The sequence below is a fragment of the Haliotis asinina genome, chromosome 10 (genome assembly GCF_037392515.1).
Source record: "Haliotis asinina isolate JCU_RB_2024 chromosome 10, JCU_Hal_asi_v2, whole genome shotgun sequence".
NCBI lineage: Eukaryota > Metazoa > Mollusca > Gastropoda > Lepetellida > Haliotidae > Haliotis > Haliotis asinina.
Genome location: NC_090289.1, coordinates 2,362,848 through 2,380,165, shown reverse-complemented (window position 1 = coordinate 2,380,165; position 17,318 = coordinate 2,362,848). Strand labels below are relative to the sequence as shown.

Sequence of the window (17,318 nt, the reverse complement as noted above, 5' to 3'; positions counted from 1 at the left end):
TTCACTGGTCCCTCGGGGCCCAGGAGTTGATGTACTCTCAATGTTTGTTATGCTCACTGAGCCCGAAGTGTTCGGACTCAGAACATAAACATTGAGGGTACATCAACCCATGTCCTCCTGGCGACCACTGGACAACTCATAATGCTAGCAGAAACTAAGCTGTAATGCCTACAGAAATGAAAGGTTACACTATATAAAATGACAGACATGCTGAATGATTTTTACACAACAAGAATATGATACTGATATTCAAAGAGAGCTGGGGTGAATACATCTCTACTAGCAGAACAACTGTCACAAAAACATACAAGCACCCAGTGGGGAGTAAAACCTGGGAATATTCCATCAAGGGGTGAAAGCAAAACCACTTGACTAACCTACCACACCAGTGATTGGAAGTTACCGAGTCTGTGAGAGTGGTTTTACATCAATTCTTAGCAATATGCCAGTAAAACCTCAGCACTGGACACCAGACAGGGTTTCACATACATGTAAGTATCCATAAGGGATTCAAACTCAGGCCTGAGTATGATGACTGGGAGGACTTACACCAATGGGCTACTCCACTATCTCAGATACCAATAAAAATGTTATTCACCAGTTGTTACTTTAGATAGAAACTATAGCAATAATGAAGTGCTATTTCTCGTAGAATGCAACTACCCTTACAGCTTATCTGAAATCAAACCATTCCACAAGGCGTCAATTCCAAGGTGTTACCTGCACTTATACTGGCCATCATGGATATGGACGCACTCCCCGCCTGGAGCACACAGACACCTGTCACATGTCGGACCCTTGTGTACACTGCTACACTCACAGGTCGGCTTCTGGTGGACTGTAGATAAAACAATTTCATCATGAACAGTAACTGAAGGAGCCACTCCCTGTTTCGGTGTACACATATGTCCACAAAGATACATGGCAACTCGCGTTAGGAGCCATGTTGTGCTAAACAACTGCAGATAGTGTCATGGAACTGTGGTATGCTACTACACGCTGCGTGTGTGTATTGTATGGTACTAACAGGACAAAGTGACTCTCTCCTGAAGGCTGCATGTGTGTATTATATGGTACTAACAGGACGAAGTGGCTCTCTCCTGAAGGCTGCAAGTGTGTATTATATGGTACAAAAAGGACAAAGTGGCTCTCTCCTGAATGCTGCGTGTGTGTGTTATATGGTACTAACAGGACGAAGTGGCTCTCTCCTGAAGGCTGCATGTGTGTATTATATGGTACTAACAGGACGAAGTGGCTCTCTCCTGAAGGCTGCAAGTGTGTATTATATGGTACAAACAGGACGAAGTGGCTCTCTCCTGAAGGCTGCAAGTGTGTATTATATGGTACTAACAGGACAAAGTGGCTCTCTCCTGAATGCTGCGTGTGTGTATTATATGGTACTAACAGGACGAAGTGGCTCTCTCCTGAAGGCTGCAAGTGTGTGTTACATGGTACTAACAGGACAAAGTGGCTCTCTCCTGAATGCTGCGTGTGTGTATTACATGGTACTAACAGGACAAAGTGGCTCTCTCCTAAAGGCTGCATGTGTGTATTACATGGTACAAACAGGAAACTACTCAAAGGAAGACAGGAACTACATGTTCAGCTCTCCATTGTCTCCTGTGGCTCCCTGTATCTGTAGCTATGTCTGTAGTCTGTTGTACAAACCTTGAAGTATATATATCCAAGAAAGCCCATGCAAGTCTAGAAAATGTGGCAAGAAAGTCTCAGGGCTCCATTTTATTATATTATTTTTTTTTCACTATGAACGTTTTTTCAGTAAAATATGTTCATTTCAGAGACTAGATGTTAGTCTACTATGTCTGAAGAGACACCTGTTAGAGCAACCATAAAGACAACTTACCTAATGAGCATCTTCCCCCATTCTTACAGAAGTCTGCACAGGTGGGCTTGATGCTGACACAGTCAGGGGGAGGACCAGGACACTTGTCATTACACACACATCGACCTGAGGACAACAAATGTCAAGTCAGCACCATGTATATTTCCAAATATCATGCAAGGGGTGAAAGTATTTAGCATGTATCTACTGATGCTCGTGTTGTTATAAATATCTTCCCTACTTGATGCCAGTCATGTTATATCCAACCTGTGTTGTATATTCCCAACTAGAGTGGTTGTGCTTACATCAATATATTATGCCAGTTGCTATAATATATATCCACTACTTGGGGTGCATATCAATACAAGAAGCTAGTTGTTATGACATTTATACCATACTTGTGTTGTATATTTCTCTTTGATTCTAGTTGTCATAACATCTATCCCTTACTTGGCGTAATGAAGCTAGTTTTTGTACCGTACTTGTATTATATATATCCTACTTACAGTGATGTTTTGTATCATATACTGGGGAAAAAAAAATAAGGGATCACATCAAAGGGACAAGTGTTCATCTCTCTATTTTTCCCAAGTATTCCTTCATTTTTTTCCAAGGCTTGTCACAAGCTTTGAATCCCATAGCTTGTGAAGAAACCTGTAAAAAAGGTGCATTCATGTGATCCCTTACTTTTTCCTTTCAGTATATATTCCAGATATGAACCTAGTATATTATCTACTGTGTGAGTTCTGACAGACCTGATGCTTTACTGTTCTGACACATGTAGTCACAAGTGTATTCTGTGCACTGGGAGTCAGGGTCAAAGTTCTTGGGGCAGCTACATCTGTGTCTGTTTTGGCTGTCCATATTACAGATGCCACTGTTGTAGCAGAACATGTCGTCACATTGCTCACAACGGTGACCTGAAACAAATTACACATGAGGGTGACGATAGTCAAGAACTGTACGATAGAGTTAGTGATAGTCGTAGTGCTCTTGTTCTGGAGCAGACAAACCATAGGTTAACTATGAACTTAATCCGTATCTTTGAACACAGACAACAGTTCAAAAGGTCAACTTACTCACCAAAACATCAAAATACAATCTCAAGCAAAGGCCCCATATGGTTATACAGCGTACATTTCCATGATTACTTGTGTGGGATTGCCAGACACCCATAATCACAGGTTACAAAACTTGTTGTTTTGGGTTTCACAAAGCAGAGCGATCAATTAGAAGATAAACATCATGTGTTATTTGTTATGAAGGATTTGATTTATTCCGCTCAGGGAATGGTAGGCGGAATGCAATAACCTATTTTCAAAAACAAGCTCATGTTTTGGTAGAACACAATATGGCAGCCTCCATGTACCCATTGCCATGTGCTCTGAAATAAAACCTTGAAGCATGAAACATACACTTCTTTTCATTATTGAGTATTTAAAGCACGGGAATTCATTTTTCCCATGGCAGCATCTGAAACTGCTCATCTGTGATGTCACCAGCACAAATGTGTGCAATATTTATACGTGGCAATATGCAGTGAATAGTCCTGCAATTTCCAGAATACCATTCCATCATGTTTTTCAACCAATCAGATTGAAGAACACAATGACTTTTGCTTTACAATGTCTATTACCTGTATCACATTTGCTTTTCTCTCGCATGATGTTGGGATATAACAGAAATACTGCTTAAATGGGCATAAAATCCAACTCACTCACACACATACATAAGCTATAGAAAGGGAAGGTACACACAGGTACACACGACACTCACCCTTGAAGCCTTCCTTGCACTGACAGCTGGGCTGGCCGCTGGGGAGGGTGGTGCAGTTCAGGTAGTTGCCTTTGATGCAGTACTGCCCACACCACCGCTTCTTCTTCTCGTTGCAGGTCGTGCCGGTGTAGCGGACGTCACAACTGCAACAGACATGAATACATTGTGGTGCAGACAGCAATGTCTCATTACTTCAAACACAAAGGAATTTCTCTTCTGAAGCAAGTGGTTTTATAAACTAAACATTTAGGTTACAGAAAGTCGTGACTATCCAGGACATGAGCAGGTCAGAGGGACATCTATCATGTGTCTGCCAGTGTAGTGAACTCACATGCACTTGGGTTTCTTGGTTGTCTTGTCGATGAGGCAGGTCCCATGCTTGCAGTAGTTGGCACACTTGTAGGTCCGGCAGCGAGGACCTTCATAGCCAGCGGGACAGCTGTAAAATAATTGAAAGAGATGCTTGCCTCAGGTGTAACAAAAGCTGCAGGAGTAACACAAGGCACAGGTGTTACACTATCCTGTAATCCACTGCAGACAGTATAAATGGTAAGTATGCATTCAATATGGTCATCTTCCATTGTTTTTCTTTTGACAGAGCTGCTTGACAAGCTTCAACAAGAAATATAGTGACAGGTACTTGATACCTGATGGTAACAAACTACATCATGAATACTTTCAGTTATTCACAAATTCAACTAACAAGCCTGTAATCAGGTTTTTGCTTCAAGCCTTGAAGGTAAATGACAGTATTATTAACACACTCACATGCAGGTGGGGTTAGAGTCGTGGTCCTTGGGCATGTTGCATGTGCCAACCCCACAGTAGTTGTCACAGACGCTGACCTCGCACTTGACCCCCGTGTACCCAACCTGGCAGCTGATAGAACAACATTTAATCAATGTATGTAGGCTTGTGTCTCAGTCTAATAGCATTTAATCAATATGGGTAGCCACGTGACTCAAACAACACTGAATCAATGTGTGGGCTTGTGTCTCAAACTGCATTCAATCAAAATGTGCTGACATGTAGTCACCATGTATTCTATACTCATGAAACTATACTCATGAAACTAATCTGATATCAATAACATATAATCAAATAACAAATAGGATAAACATTTTAATCTAAACATTTTAGATATTTAAATACTTACTTTTCCATAGGACTATGCATATTACCTCAAGCTTCACTTACACAAGATTAGACAGTCGTTGATTCGCCATTCCCATGAATGGATACCTCATGCATCAACGAATGTATAGGCATGGAAGTGGCGTGATCTCCTGAACCGCGCATGCGCGAACCATTAAAAAAATCACTTTTACTGAAGATTGGTCCGAAGAGCCCAGAGAGGGGAGTATCATCCAGCGATGGGAGGGAAATCACCATCCTATGGCAAGGTAAGTATTTCAATATCTAAAATACTTAGATTTTAACAAAGTTTTAACTTACCTTACCATAGGACTATGCATATGGCTTCAACAGTAGGTTGGTAGTGTCTGGCTCCAGAGGACCAAACCAACTGAATCAAGCACATGTCATGTGGTCCCGAGAAACTACTGCAGTCAGGCACAGGAGTAGTATAGACAATGGGGGTACTGGACCACCCAGTGTAAGCCATGAAATGAAAAACCATGCTTCCCTCACCCATAATAATTTATAAACCCCATAAACGACTACTTTCATCTCCCTTGTAAAAAACATGAGATAAAAAAAGAGGTTTTGCAGGGGAGATGACAGAAGTCGTGTTATGGGGTTTATAAATTAAGATGAGTGAGGGAAGAATGGTTTTTATATCATGGCTTAACGGGGGTGATCCTGTGCTCCCCCACTGTGTATACTACTCAACTACTTTCATCTCGCAGACTGCCCGGCACCCCAAGACAGACACAACAATGCACTGACTGTCTCAATGCCATACCAAAACTCCACACCACCTTAGACGGTGACAACTCGACTTGCAAGTGCAGTGCATTCGACCACTGCATCTGCAGCAAAGATTGTATTTTATGGAGAAACAAAGAAATTGACTACACACCACAGGAACACCTCCCGCTCAAGGTTCCAGATGAAATAGCAACTGATGATGGTTTTGTGAACACAGAGAACCTGTACTACTGCAGTTGCCTCCAGTGGAGTCTTCGATACACACTTGACAAATTGGAGGGTAATTGTTCATGCAAGGAGAAAGATTCTTGTATCTTCTGACACCTAGCGCGGAAAGAGCCACCACAAGGATATCGGGACAATATTCAATATTCAACATACACCATTACCCAACTATGGCAGGCCCAATGACATGGAAGTAGCAGCCTCTCCATGCAGCGAACATCGAAAAGCTGCCGAAATTCTGGAAGGAGTCTACATGTGCAAAAAGTATGCCATAGCCAAATACGAAGCGAAGAATAGACTGCTGCTTCTCGATTCACCGAGGGAAGAAACGTTTCTAGTCCATGGCTACAAGATATGAGACGCCAGGGGGATAGAAAGCCTACGGTTGGTGGGGGAACTATTTCTGTGCAGACGCTGCAAAATCTGCCACTTGCCCATATTAAGAATAGGAAAGATGACATAGAAGTTGAGTTGCTGCTTCCAGACCTTGGAAAAGGTTCTGTCGAAAATACAAGACACTAACTTGATATTTCTTTTCTACATGGACTGGATGCAAACAAAAAATATAAATCATTTGTAGCTCGAGGAGCATAATGCATGCAAACAAAAAAATATACATTTTTTGTATACTCTTGTGACAGCACTAGATGCGACTTTTTGAGGTTGATTATCCACCCCAGTTGCTGGAGAAGGTGAGTGGTGAAGTTCAAATGTCTGAGAAGCAACTGAGTGTTGGAGTTGTTCAGGAGGCAGTCGTCTATTTAGGGGTCGAAGTCTATCCCTTTCAGGTGCAGGAAACGGGCAATCAGAGAAGTGATCAATGTGAAGAGCCACGGGGCAGTAGAAATTCCAAACGGGAGGACCTTCCACTGGTAATAGACCCTGTTGAAGACGAACCAAAGGAACTTCCGGTCGTGGCGGAATATTGGCACATGGAGATATGTGTCCCGGTTAACAGCATGGCACGTAGTTGGTTTAGGGTAATCATACGGAATTTAGGTGGGTCTGAAAGGTATAGACGATTGAAGGCTGCCATGTTTTGAATCATCCACAGCTTGTCTGAATCCTTCTTAGGGACAAGGAAGATGGGTGAGTAGAAACCTGGGGAGTGATTGGGATCTAGCACTGTCTCTATCGCTTGCTTGTCCAATATCGACTGAATGTTGGCTTGTAGTAGGACCTGCTGCTCCTGAGAATTCACTCGCGACTGAGGCGCAGATGGTAGCAGCAGAGGAACAACAATCGGTAATCTGTAGGATGTCTGTGACATAGGGGGCTTCCAGGATCGTAAAGTTGGGCCAAAAGATCCCTGGATCCTGGAGACACGACTAGCGGTGGCTGCCACCAAGGTAGCTGAGGCCAACACTGAAACAGGCTTGAGCATCCGCATCAACTCAGTGTCGATCGCTAACATCTCAAAATCCTGAAAATTATATGATGATAACACAGACACACCGATTCTTCAGGGATTCATCATGTGCCACTCGAAGTCCAGACTGTACACCTTATATTCTGACTTGCGTGACTTACGTGCTCTTATAGTAGGGTTGAGGGACAACTTGGCAAATTCAGCGTCTAAGAATGACAATGCGATGACAATGGTCACCATAGGATGCGGAGGAAGTAGTAACTCAGACGTAAGCTGAATAGCCTCCGATCTGATGACTCTGACGGTGCTGACGGACAATCCGGCAGCCTGTTGGTGATCCATTCATAAATGGCCGAGGGAGGGAGATAAGTTCCACCATCATTCATATCATCCAAAGGCTCTTCATTGTAGTCTAGGGAGAAGAAACGTTCCTCTGCGTCGTCCCAGGATACAGACAGTGGCTCCAAACGGTGAGAAGATGAAGATGACACAGAAAGCGCCTTCCCAGCAGGAGACCTAGAGTGATGAGGATGAGGTGAGCGTCGAGGTGACTGAGATCTGGACTGGTAAAAACGCCTTCCACTCACAGGGGATCTGGAATGCCTATCTCTGTCTGTCGAGGAGCGAGATCTAGACCATGAACTGTGGCGACGAGCGAGATCCCAAAGACAATGCCAGTGAAGACCTTCCTACGATGTTGAGTGAAACGCTTCCTCCTAGACGTAAGGAATGACATAGAGTGAAACGCTTCCTCCTAGACGTAAGGAATGCCTTGAACTCAATGGGCAAGAGAGGCTTGCAATGCTGACACTGGTCAAGTGTACAGCAAACAGAGGTGCAGTCGGGACACCAGTGGTGGGGGTCCTTTGCCAAACTTTATCACCTTGCAAACAGTGCAGAACTATCGTGTCATAAACAGCTACGAGTAGTCACAAAACTAAACACAAAATAGTAGGTAGAAAACTTAAACAACAGCAAACCAAACAAACATCCGATCACAAGGACGCTTGAAGTAAAAGTGATTTGTTAATGGTCCACGCTTGCGTGGTTCTTGAGATCACGCCACTTCTGTACCTATACATTCATCAATACATGAGGTAGCCATTCATGGGAATGGTGAATCAACGACTGTCTGATCTCGTTTAAGGCTTGAGGTAATATATGGTAAGGTAAGTTAAAACTGGTGAAAACATTTACCAAGGACAGTGGGGATAACAGTTACCAATACTTGTGGATCTTCTTTATATGAACTGAAAACCGGAACTTCATGAAATACATCCATGATATAATGTCCAAACTTTGTTTCTTTGTGATTTATTTGACTGCAGTTGGAATTACATCACCATTTTTCTGTGTCCAATGGACTAATCATGGATACCTACCTGCACTTTGGTTCATTGTACATGGTCATTGAGCAGTTCCCATGCACACAGAAGTTCTGACAAGGTTTGACGAAGTCACATTGGCCACCATTCAAGTACTTGGAATATTTTGGACATTTACAGGTATGTCCCTTGGTGGAATGGGGAGAGTTGAAACACATGGCCTTTCCACAATGACTGTCCTTTGTGCAGTTGTTGGGCACTGGAATGCAACAACAAAAAAGTAAAATCAGCACAGCCACAGACATGTAATAATCAACACAACCAGAATGTAACAATCAACACAAGCATGAGTATGAAGTATGCGGTCGTAGTCAATCCTTACAACAATTATTAAGTATGGGGTCCCAATCCACTTTTACAAGTATGAAGTATGCGGTCCTAGTCAACCCTTACAACAGGTATGGGGAACAGGAACCTTGTCAAGTCTTTCAAGTATGGGGAACAGGAACCTTGTCAAGTCTTACAACAAGTATGGGGAACAGGAACCTTGTCAAGTCTTACAACAGGTATGGGGAACAGGACCTTTGTTAAGTCTTACAACAGGTATGGGGAACAGGAACCTTGTCAAGTCTTACAACAGGTATGGGGAACAGGGATCTTGTCAAGTCTTACAACAGGTATGGGGAACAGGAACCTTGTCAAGTCTTTCAAGTATGGGGAACAGGAACCTTGTCAAGTCTTACAACAGGTATGGGGAACAGGAACCTTGTCAAGTCTTTCAAGTATGGGGAACAGGAACCTTGTCAAGTCTTACAACAGGTATGGGGAACAGGAACCTTGTCAAGTCTTACAACAGGTATGGGGAACAGGACCTTTGTTAAGTCTTACAACAGGTATGGGGAACAGGAACCTTGTCAAGTCTTACAACAGGTATGGGGAACAGGAACCTTGTCAAGCCTTACAACAGGTATGGGGAACTGGAACCTTGTCAAGTCTTACAACAAGTATCATTCACTCCATCACTCCAAATATCCTTGATGCAAAGTTGAAGGAGACTCACAGTCAGCATTCATCTTCTGTTCCTGGGCCACAACAATGGTGCTGATGTGTTCCTGTCCTGTGTAGACAACTTGCGGATCAACAGGGGTGTGGTTTTGGGTACGGCCAAACTTGTGGAGTCTGAGCAGCTGGTACTTGTGGAAAGTGAGGACATACAGAAAGTCTTCAAACACCTCCAACTTGAAAGGGGGGTCAGACTCTGAAAATACAAAAACACAAACTCATTCATTGAATGTAAAATATTTTAACAGTAAAGCAACGATCCTAGTACTTCTATGGGAGATGGGTTTTATCTGGTGGCACCTCATTGCCAACCTGCAATCCAACCTACTCTGCCACCCAAGCTGAGAAAGTGTAGTCCCAAACATAGTGCCTATAACATTTTACCAGTGTATTCACATACTAAATTATTGTTAGAATTACAGCTGTTTTTATTGCTCTGAAGAGTCCTTAACACTGACAGTGTGATCTGACTTCCCTCATGGCGGACGTGCTAAGAAGTAATAGAGAGGAGAAACTGTGTGAGTGGTTCAAGGTCACTTAGGATAGTACTCCTGTTCCACCACATTGCTAAAGCTAGGTGTAGGAAGGAAACAAGTTCAGTGCATGGTTTACTGAAAGCCCTTACCATTGAACCTCTGCACAATGGTCCTTCCTTTGCCATTCACATTGATTGTCTCCACTGTGCTCTTCTTGGTGTCACACCAGTACACCCAGCCATTCTCGTGATCCACTGCAATGCCGTTTGGCCAGTCCAGTTCGTCTCTGACCAGAACTGTTCTGTTACTGCCATCTAAGTTGGCACTTTCAATCTTTGGCCACACCCCTTGTTCTGTCCAGAAGATCTTCCTGAAATGTGAGGCAACAAAGCATTTGGTCAGATGGTAGACTAGAGCACCTAATATAACATGGATTCCCACTGGGAGACAAACAAAGGTAACTTGGAGGGACCTAGTCTAGCCCTGATTCCTACAGAGAGACAAGCAAAGGTAACATAGGGGCCTATTCTAGCCCTGATTGCTACAGAGAGACAAACAAAGGTTTTTTGTGTGTGTGCGTGCGTGTGCTCTCTATTCTATCCCTGATTCCTACAGCGAGACAAACAAAGGTAACCTCAGGCCTATTCTATCCCTGATTCCTACAGGGAGACAAACAAAGGTAGCCTCAGGCCTATTCTATCCCTGATTCCTACAGGGAGACAAACAAAGGTAACCTTGGGCCTATTCCATCCCTGATTCTTACAGGAAGACAAACAAAGGTAACCTCAGGCCTATTCTGTCACTGATTCCTACAGGGAGACAAACAAAGGTAACCTCGGGCCTATTCTATCCCAGATTCCCTACAAGGAGACAAACAAAGGTAACTTGGGGGCCTATTTTATTCCAGATTCCCACAGGGAGACAAGTAAAGGTGACTGGAGCCCAGATTCCCACAAGGCCCTGCACCGATGACTGCAGTATATAGCAACATTCATCCCTTCCTAGTCCCCCGTACCCGGAGCTGGGATCCACGGCTATGGAGTTGGGCTTATCCAATCCACTGTCAATGATGTGCATTTGGTTGCTGCCATCATACTTCCGCAGCTGGATGGATCGGGTTGTGGAATCAATGTAGTAGATACGTTTCATAACCCAGTCCAAGGATATGTCGGAAATCTTGGCATGGCCAAACCACAGCTGTGGAGCCTGTGAAGAAGGAGAAGTCATGGTCATATAACGATCGATAACAAATATATATATACATATTGTCATCCTTACTTAATCTGTTATACACTGTGAAGTCTGTGAATGGGAGTTAAAATTTCACATATGAGAGCAAATGGATGCTGACTTCTATATTACAACAACCCAACATTTTGGAACATATTAAGAGAATGAATGCAAGGAAGATATGCCAACAGATATGAACAAGAAAAATTTAATGATAACAGGTGGAAATGTCATAAACATCAATTAGCACTAACGGAAGATTACCTGAGTAGCGACTGACAAACAACGGCCAGGAAGTGAAGGCACAAGGTACATAATTAACTATTTATGTGTTAGAGCTACCCAACATTCCCATGCTTTTTCAAAAAGTCTTAAATTAAGAGTAATTTGTTTTTCTTTGCCATGAACTGACAATACAGTCCCCATCATCTACTGGAGTATCATATAAGTGGCTAGTGAGAGAAAACAGACTACCTTCGACTTCTGGTCACGCTTGGATCGCTTGTTCTGGGTGTTTTTCAAGACGTTTTTGTGAACAAACACCATGTGATCTTTGTCCTCTGTCACGATGAAAGCAGTCCACTCAGCTTTGGTTGTGTCGATGTCCATTGCTACAATGTTGTTCTTTTTGCGGCTGTTGCTTAACTGTACCAAAAACATAAATATGTTGGAAAATGTAACACTTGGACAACCATGGACCGAAAGTCTGGATTCAAGTGTACCACCATCAAAGCACTTCCCCACTGGAATCATCCCCACCCCAGTCAAGAACACCAGAAACTATCCTCATATTACCCCCCATCATCCAGTCAAGACCTGCTGCCTCTCCATTAAAAAGTCAATCACCTACTGTCAAGAACACCCCGTCCCTAATCGATTCTTCAGTCTGGATCACATAACCTCCATTCAATATGAACTTCACTTCCCTTACAATATCAACCCTACCCACCAGAAAAAATTCCCCCACATCCCAATAGGTATCATCGGTATTATTCTTTAGTCTGGATTACCTAACCTCCATTCGATATTAACTTCACTACCTTACAATTTCAACCCCAAGCTCTAGAAAAGATCACCACCCTGTCAGTTGTACCCTGGTGGACTCACCGTGACGTTGAGGGGTTTGACATCCATGCCAGTGGTGTTCATACTGATCTGGGTGGGACTTTGCCACAGCACTGACCTCTCCGCAATCAGGATCACAGGCGGTGTCCCTACAATAAACAACCCGTGATATGCTATACAGTAAGTTGAAGAGAAACAGTATACAGCACATACTTGAGGGCAGTTTGAGCTGAATCTGTACATATAAGAAAGAAGTATGGCTCCCATACTACAGTGTTGGGGACAGTATACACACAGGTAAATACAAACACAGGTAAGTACAAACACAGGTAAGTACAAACACAGGTAAATACAAACACAGGTAAGTACAAGTGTTGGCTCACCATCGGCTCTGCAGGACCCCTCTGCCCCAAATCTGCGAGTGTAACCCTCTCGACACCAGCAGTAGTGGTGACGATCCTCGAAGGTGTAGTTGCACTTCTGTGAGCAGATGCCCCACTGATCACACGGATTGACAGCTTGAACAAAACAGTGCAACGGAGATTAACATGGGACAACGGAAATCAACTTGGAACAACTGGAAGTCAACTGGACTGCAATCCTGGCAGAATTACACATCTGATATATTACAGCACCAAACCTGCAGGACAATCATAGATGATCAATACTTACGATCACAATGGTAGCCGTCATGGTTGAGCCTGAAGCCATCTTTACACTCACACCTGATGCCCTTGGTCAGTTGACGACAATGCTGTTCACAGCCACCGTTCTTCACCGAGCACATTAAGTTTTTCTTCACGGTATCTGCAGACAAAACATCCAATGACAGAAATAGGAAAGCAACAATCACAATTTCAGAATGGTCTCCATTACAAGAACCAATGGTACAATCAGTTTTTGCAGGATGGTGTATATAAGAGAACTGAGTGAATATATAGGACATAAGGAAGTATATTACTATACAGTTACGCAGACTCGACATGGATACATACCGCAGTAGTTGGAGTCTTCATCTGACTTATCCTCACAGTGTGGGGTGCCATCACACACCATACTCTGGCTAATGCATTGTCGGGAGCTGTGGCACTTAAAATCCATTGGTCGACATTGGTGCTCCCTGGGACCTGTGCAGGGAGGGTAGAGTTTGGAATCAAGAGTGAACTAGAACTGGCTCAGGATGAACCCTATGTGCCTTCATCAAGGAACAAAGCCTGGTCTGGGGTGGGGAAGGCTTGGAACTGGATAAGTCTATTCATACTTTTCAGGGAAGAACTATCCAAAGCTTAACATATGTCATATTTGGGATTACTTTTTGGGTTGAGTCCATTCAGGATTCCTGCACCCTCATAGTCAGGCCCCTAATTGCCAGCATACAAAGTCAGAAGCTCAGCCACCATGACTTTCAAAAAATGAAAGTCTGATAACTGGTAACCAAAAGCTATGATTACACAATGCCATTTAGAAAGTGGTCAAATGTAACATATGTCACATTTGGGATTGGGATTACAATTTCTTAGTAAATTCCAAAGCTGAACTTTCCCGGGGAAGAAAAGGATACTGTTCAGTGGAGTAAATACTACAGGGTACATATGGTACACCTACAGAATACCAGATAACGACCAGTCATATTTTATAGCCTCATGTCACTCTACAGTAGGTCTAACACAAACCCAAAACCTTACACAAACGATATTAACACGAAGTGTGCTTTATGGGCAAATGCTGTACCACATGGCCACCAGGCCGACGACTCAGTTAATGTTATGTAGCTTCATTAAATGATCATCTACACTGTAATTATTCATCACTGACGGTATATATGTTACAGAAAACACTTCTCATCAGTTTTGGTAGACAATGTAAAACAACTGGTGTTGAGAAATCCCTCCCGCTCCAGTTTTACATTGTCTCCCCAAACCTCCGAGGCATCTTTTCTCCTATACTTACCCTAAACCTAACCATTTCCTAACCAAATGTGAGTGAGTGAGTGAGTGAGTGAGTGAGTTGAGTTTTACGCCGCACTCAGCAATATTCCAGCTATATGGCGGCGGTCTGTAAATAATCGAGTCTGGACCAGACAATCCAGTGATCAACAACATGAGCATCGACCTGCGCAATTGGGAACCGATGACATGTGTCAACAAAGTCAGCGAGCCTGACCACCCGATCCCGTTAGTCGCCTCTTACGACAAGCTGAGTCGCCTTTTATGGCAAGCATGGGTTGCTGAAGGCCTATTCTACCCCGGGACCTTCACGGGTCCCTAACCAAAAGGAAACTTGCCTGTTGTAAAGGCTGCGGAGAGGGTTATTGATGCAGGTACAGGGACACATATAGTTGGCTGAAGCTTGCTGTCGTCAGTCTTTGATCAATAGAATAGTGTTGAATACAAGCCACCAAGTTAAAATTATAGTTCATAATAAGCAATACTAACAATACTGGAATGTTGTCTTCCCATAAACCAACAAACCTCTTTCAACAATGCTCAGATCTTTAAGTAACAGTCCAGTTATATCCTACAGTGCATGTCACTACTGATTCAGAGGATGTACTCACAATCATCTTCATCCGACCTGTCTGGACAGTCACTGTTACCGTCACAGACCATGCTATTCCAGATGCAGATGCTATTGTTACAGCGGAACCTGCCTGGAGGACAGCCCAAACTGTCTGCAATACAGGACACACACCATCATAAAACAGAGTACAACAGCAGACAGTTACAGTGGAGCATTATAGCAGTGCAGTGCAGTGCAGTGCAGTGCAGTGCAGTAGATAGTTACAGTAGAGCATTACAGCAGTGCAGTGCTGTAGATAGTTACAGTAGACCATTACAGTAGTGCCATGCAGTAGATAGTTACAGTGGAGCATGACAGTAGTGCAGTGCTGTAGATAGTTACAGTAGACCATTACAGTAGTGCCATGCAGTAGATAGTTGCAGTTGAGCATTACAGTAGTGCAGTGCTGTAGATAGTTACAGTAGACCATTACAGTAGTGCCATGCAGTAGATAGTTACAGTGGAGATTTACAGCAGTGCATTGCTGTGATATTACAATATGTCATTACCATTGTTACAGAATGTCATCACAGTAGACTGTTACTGTACTTAATGACAGTGGTTAGTTACAGTAGAGCATTACGGCAGTGTATGACAGTAGACTACAACAGTTGTGTATTTGAAAGGCCATTACAGTAGAGCATTATGGCAATGTATTCAAATAAAACAGAAGTGTTAATTTTCCTATAATTCATTATGTTAGTTTTAACAGGGAGCGAAATACTTACCACACATTTTGGGGGTCTCATCAGATCCATCTGCACAATCGTTGTCACCATCACACTTCCACGATAGTGGTATACATGCAGAATTGGTGCAGCGGAACTCATCCTTTGTACAGTTCCTCTCTGCAACATTCAAAACACCAACCAATATACAAGAGCCACGGTGCATGCTCCACACTCAACCTCTTGTACAGTACGAGATACACCCTGCTGGGTGTTGACTGTCTCTGGGTACTGTACTTGTAGGCACACTTCATTTTTCTGACACAACAATATGATTAAATTGGTTGACTGATAATTTTGGTCTGCAGTATCTCTGGGTACTGAATGGAAGTGGAATAGGAACACAGAAGTAGAGCGCTTCTTACCACATGACCACTCGTCCGTTCCGTCTGCACAGTCAGTGTCGCCATCACAGTGCCACGTCTTGGAGATGCAGTGTAGGACATTCAGACACTTGAATTCCGTAGATGAGCAGTTCACATCTAAATCAAACCAGCACAACACTGTATGCATAAGCGACTATTACAGCACTGTTTTAGTTCAGATCCTTACACTGCTGTCATAGTACAATATAGCAATTTTCCATAAACTGTGTTTATGTTGCTGTCAACCTCTAAGATATGACAAACCAGCAAAGACACAACCTAAACAACTCAAGTCACCAAAGCCATGATTGAGGATGCCCATCTCAGCCTGTGCTAGAGCCAAAGCACTGACAGAAGTGTAGAATACATAAGTCTCCTGTAGACATGGAAGTGGGTTTGTGACAGTTATCTCTATATCGCCACACTCCAAGACGTTCATGACTTTGGATGGAAAGAGCAAGCATTTGTCTGTTTGTTGTTGAACACTGCCCTACGCAATATTCCAGCTATATGGTGGCAGTACATCAATATTTAAGTCTGAACCAGACGATCCACTGACTGACCATGAACACTTATCTGAGCAAGTTAGATGTGATGACTTTTTAATAAGTCTGACCACCTGATACTATTGTCTTTTAAAAGGGACATATTGATACATGGCATAGATGAGGTGGATTAGTTCAGCTGAACCGATCAACTTTCAACCATCCAGTTTCTTACACTTTGAGCAGTTCTTCTCATCACTGCCATCTTCACAGTGGACCTCTCCATCACACAGCTGGCTCTTCCTGATACACTTGCCATTGTCACATCGGTGCTCAGCCTCTGAGCAGTTCCGGGGCACTAAAGTCACAACAAACAACCATGATCACAAACATCTATGAAGTAACCCTGCCTTTATTGAGTGATGCCCTAGAACAAGATACATGAGAGAACTGTGTTAGGTTGTTATCACTGTAGGTTTGAGGCAAGATGTGAGTAGGCGATTGCGGTGCCTTAAAGATGTGATCAACTATTCATCATGATGATGCTCTGTGATCCCCAAGACACTAGTCCTCCTACTTCACAGCTCATATGGAAAGGACACTCACCACAATCCTTCTCATCCGACCCATCGCGACAGTCATCATAGTAGTCACACTTCCAGCGGCCCGGAATGCAGTGGCCGTTATCACAGTGGAAGTATGTTGGGTCACAAGTTCGTTTATCTGCAACACATACAGGAACTAAACATAATCAAATCTTAAAACATATCTTTCCTCTTTCCATAAGAGAAAAGGCAACTGATCTTACATCTGGTATAATGAACATGATGATCACTTCAACATATGACATAACTACTCTATCATGGGGGAATGGGGTGGGGTTTTTTTCAGCCCAGTGGTTGAAGCGTTTGCTCGTCATG

General features: G+C 43.2%; 1 protein-coding gene across 3 annotated transcripts in view; it reads right to left on the bottom strand.

Moving 5' to 3' along the window:
* The window catches only part of LOC137298950 (low-density lipoprotein receptor-related protein 1-like), a 158,475-nt gene that overhangs the window by 8,325 nt on the left and 132,832 nt on the right, over window positions 1-17,318 (bottom strand). For all 3 annotated transcript variants that reach the window (XM_067831342.1, XM_067831343.1, XM_067831344.1), the window contains 20 exons: window positions 17,005-17,121; window positions 16,634-16,756; window positions 15,914-16,030; window positions 15,549-15,668; window positions 14,819-14,932; window positions 13,257-13,388; window positions 12,934-13,068; window positions 12,645-12,779; window positions 12,304-12,410; window positions 11,671-11,841; window positions 10,982-11,172; window positions 10,116-10,336; window positions 9,489-9,686; window positions 8,486-8,687; window positions 4,388-4,498; window positions 3,951-4,058; window positions 3,620-3,762; window positions 2,599-2,763; window positions 1,865-1,969; window positions 721-838 (listed from right to left, as the gene is read on the bottom strand). In XM_067831342.1, the coding sequence (XP_067687443.1) occupies window positions 721-838; window positions 1,865-1,969; window positions 2,599-2,763; window positions 3,620-3,762; window positions 3,951-4,058; window positions 4,388-4,498; window positions 8,486-8,687; window positions 9,489-9,686; window positions 10,116-10,336; window positions 10,982-11,172; window positions 11,671-11,841; window positions 12,304-12,410; window positions 12,645-12,779; window positions 12,934-13,068; window positions 13,257-13,388; window positions 14,819-14,932; window positions 15,549-15,668; window positions 15,914-16,030; window positions 16,634-16,756; window positions 17,005-17,121 (2,833 nt within the window). The remainder of the gene's footprint in view (window positions 1-720; window positions 839-1,864; window positions 1,970-2,598; window positions 2,764-3,619; window positions 3,763-3,950; window positions 4,059-4,387; window positions 4,499-8,485; window positions 8,688-9,488; window positions 9,687-10,115; window positions 10,337-10,981; window positions 11,173-11,670; window positions 11,842-12,303; window positions 12,411-12,644; window positions 12,780-12,933; window positions 13,069-13,256; window positions 13,389-14,818; window positions 14,933-15,548; window positions 15,669-15,913; window positions 16,031-16,633; window positions 16,757-17,004; window positions 17,122-17,318) is intronic.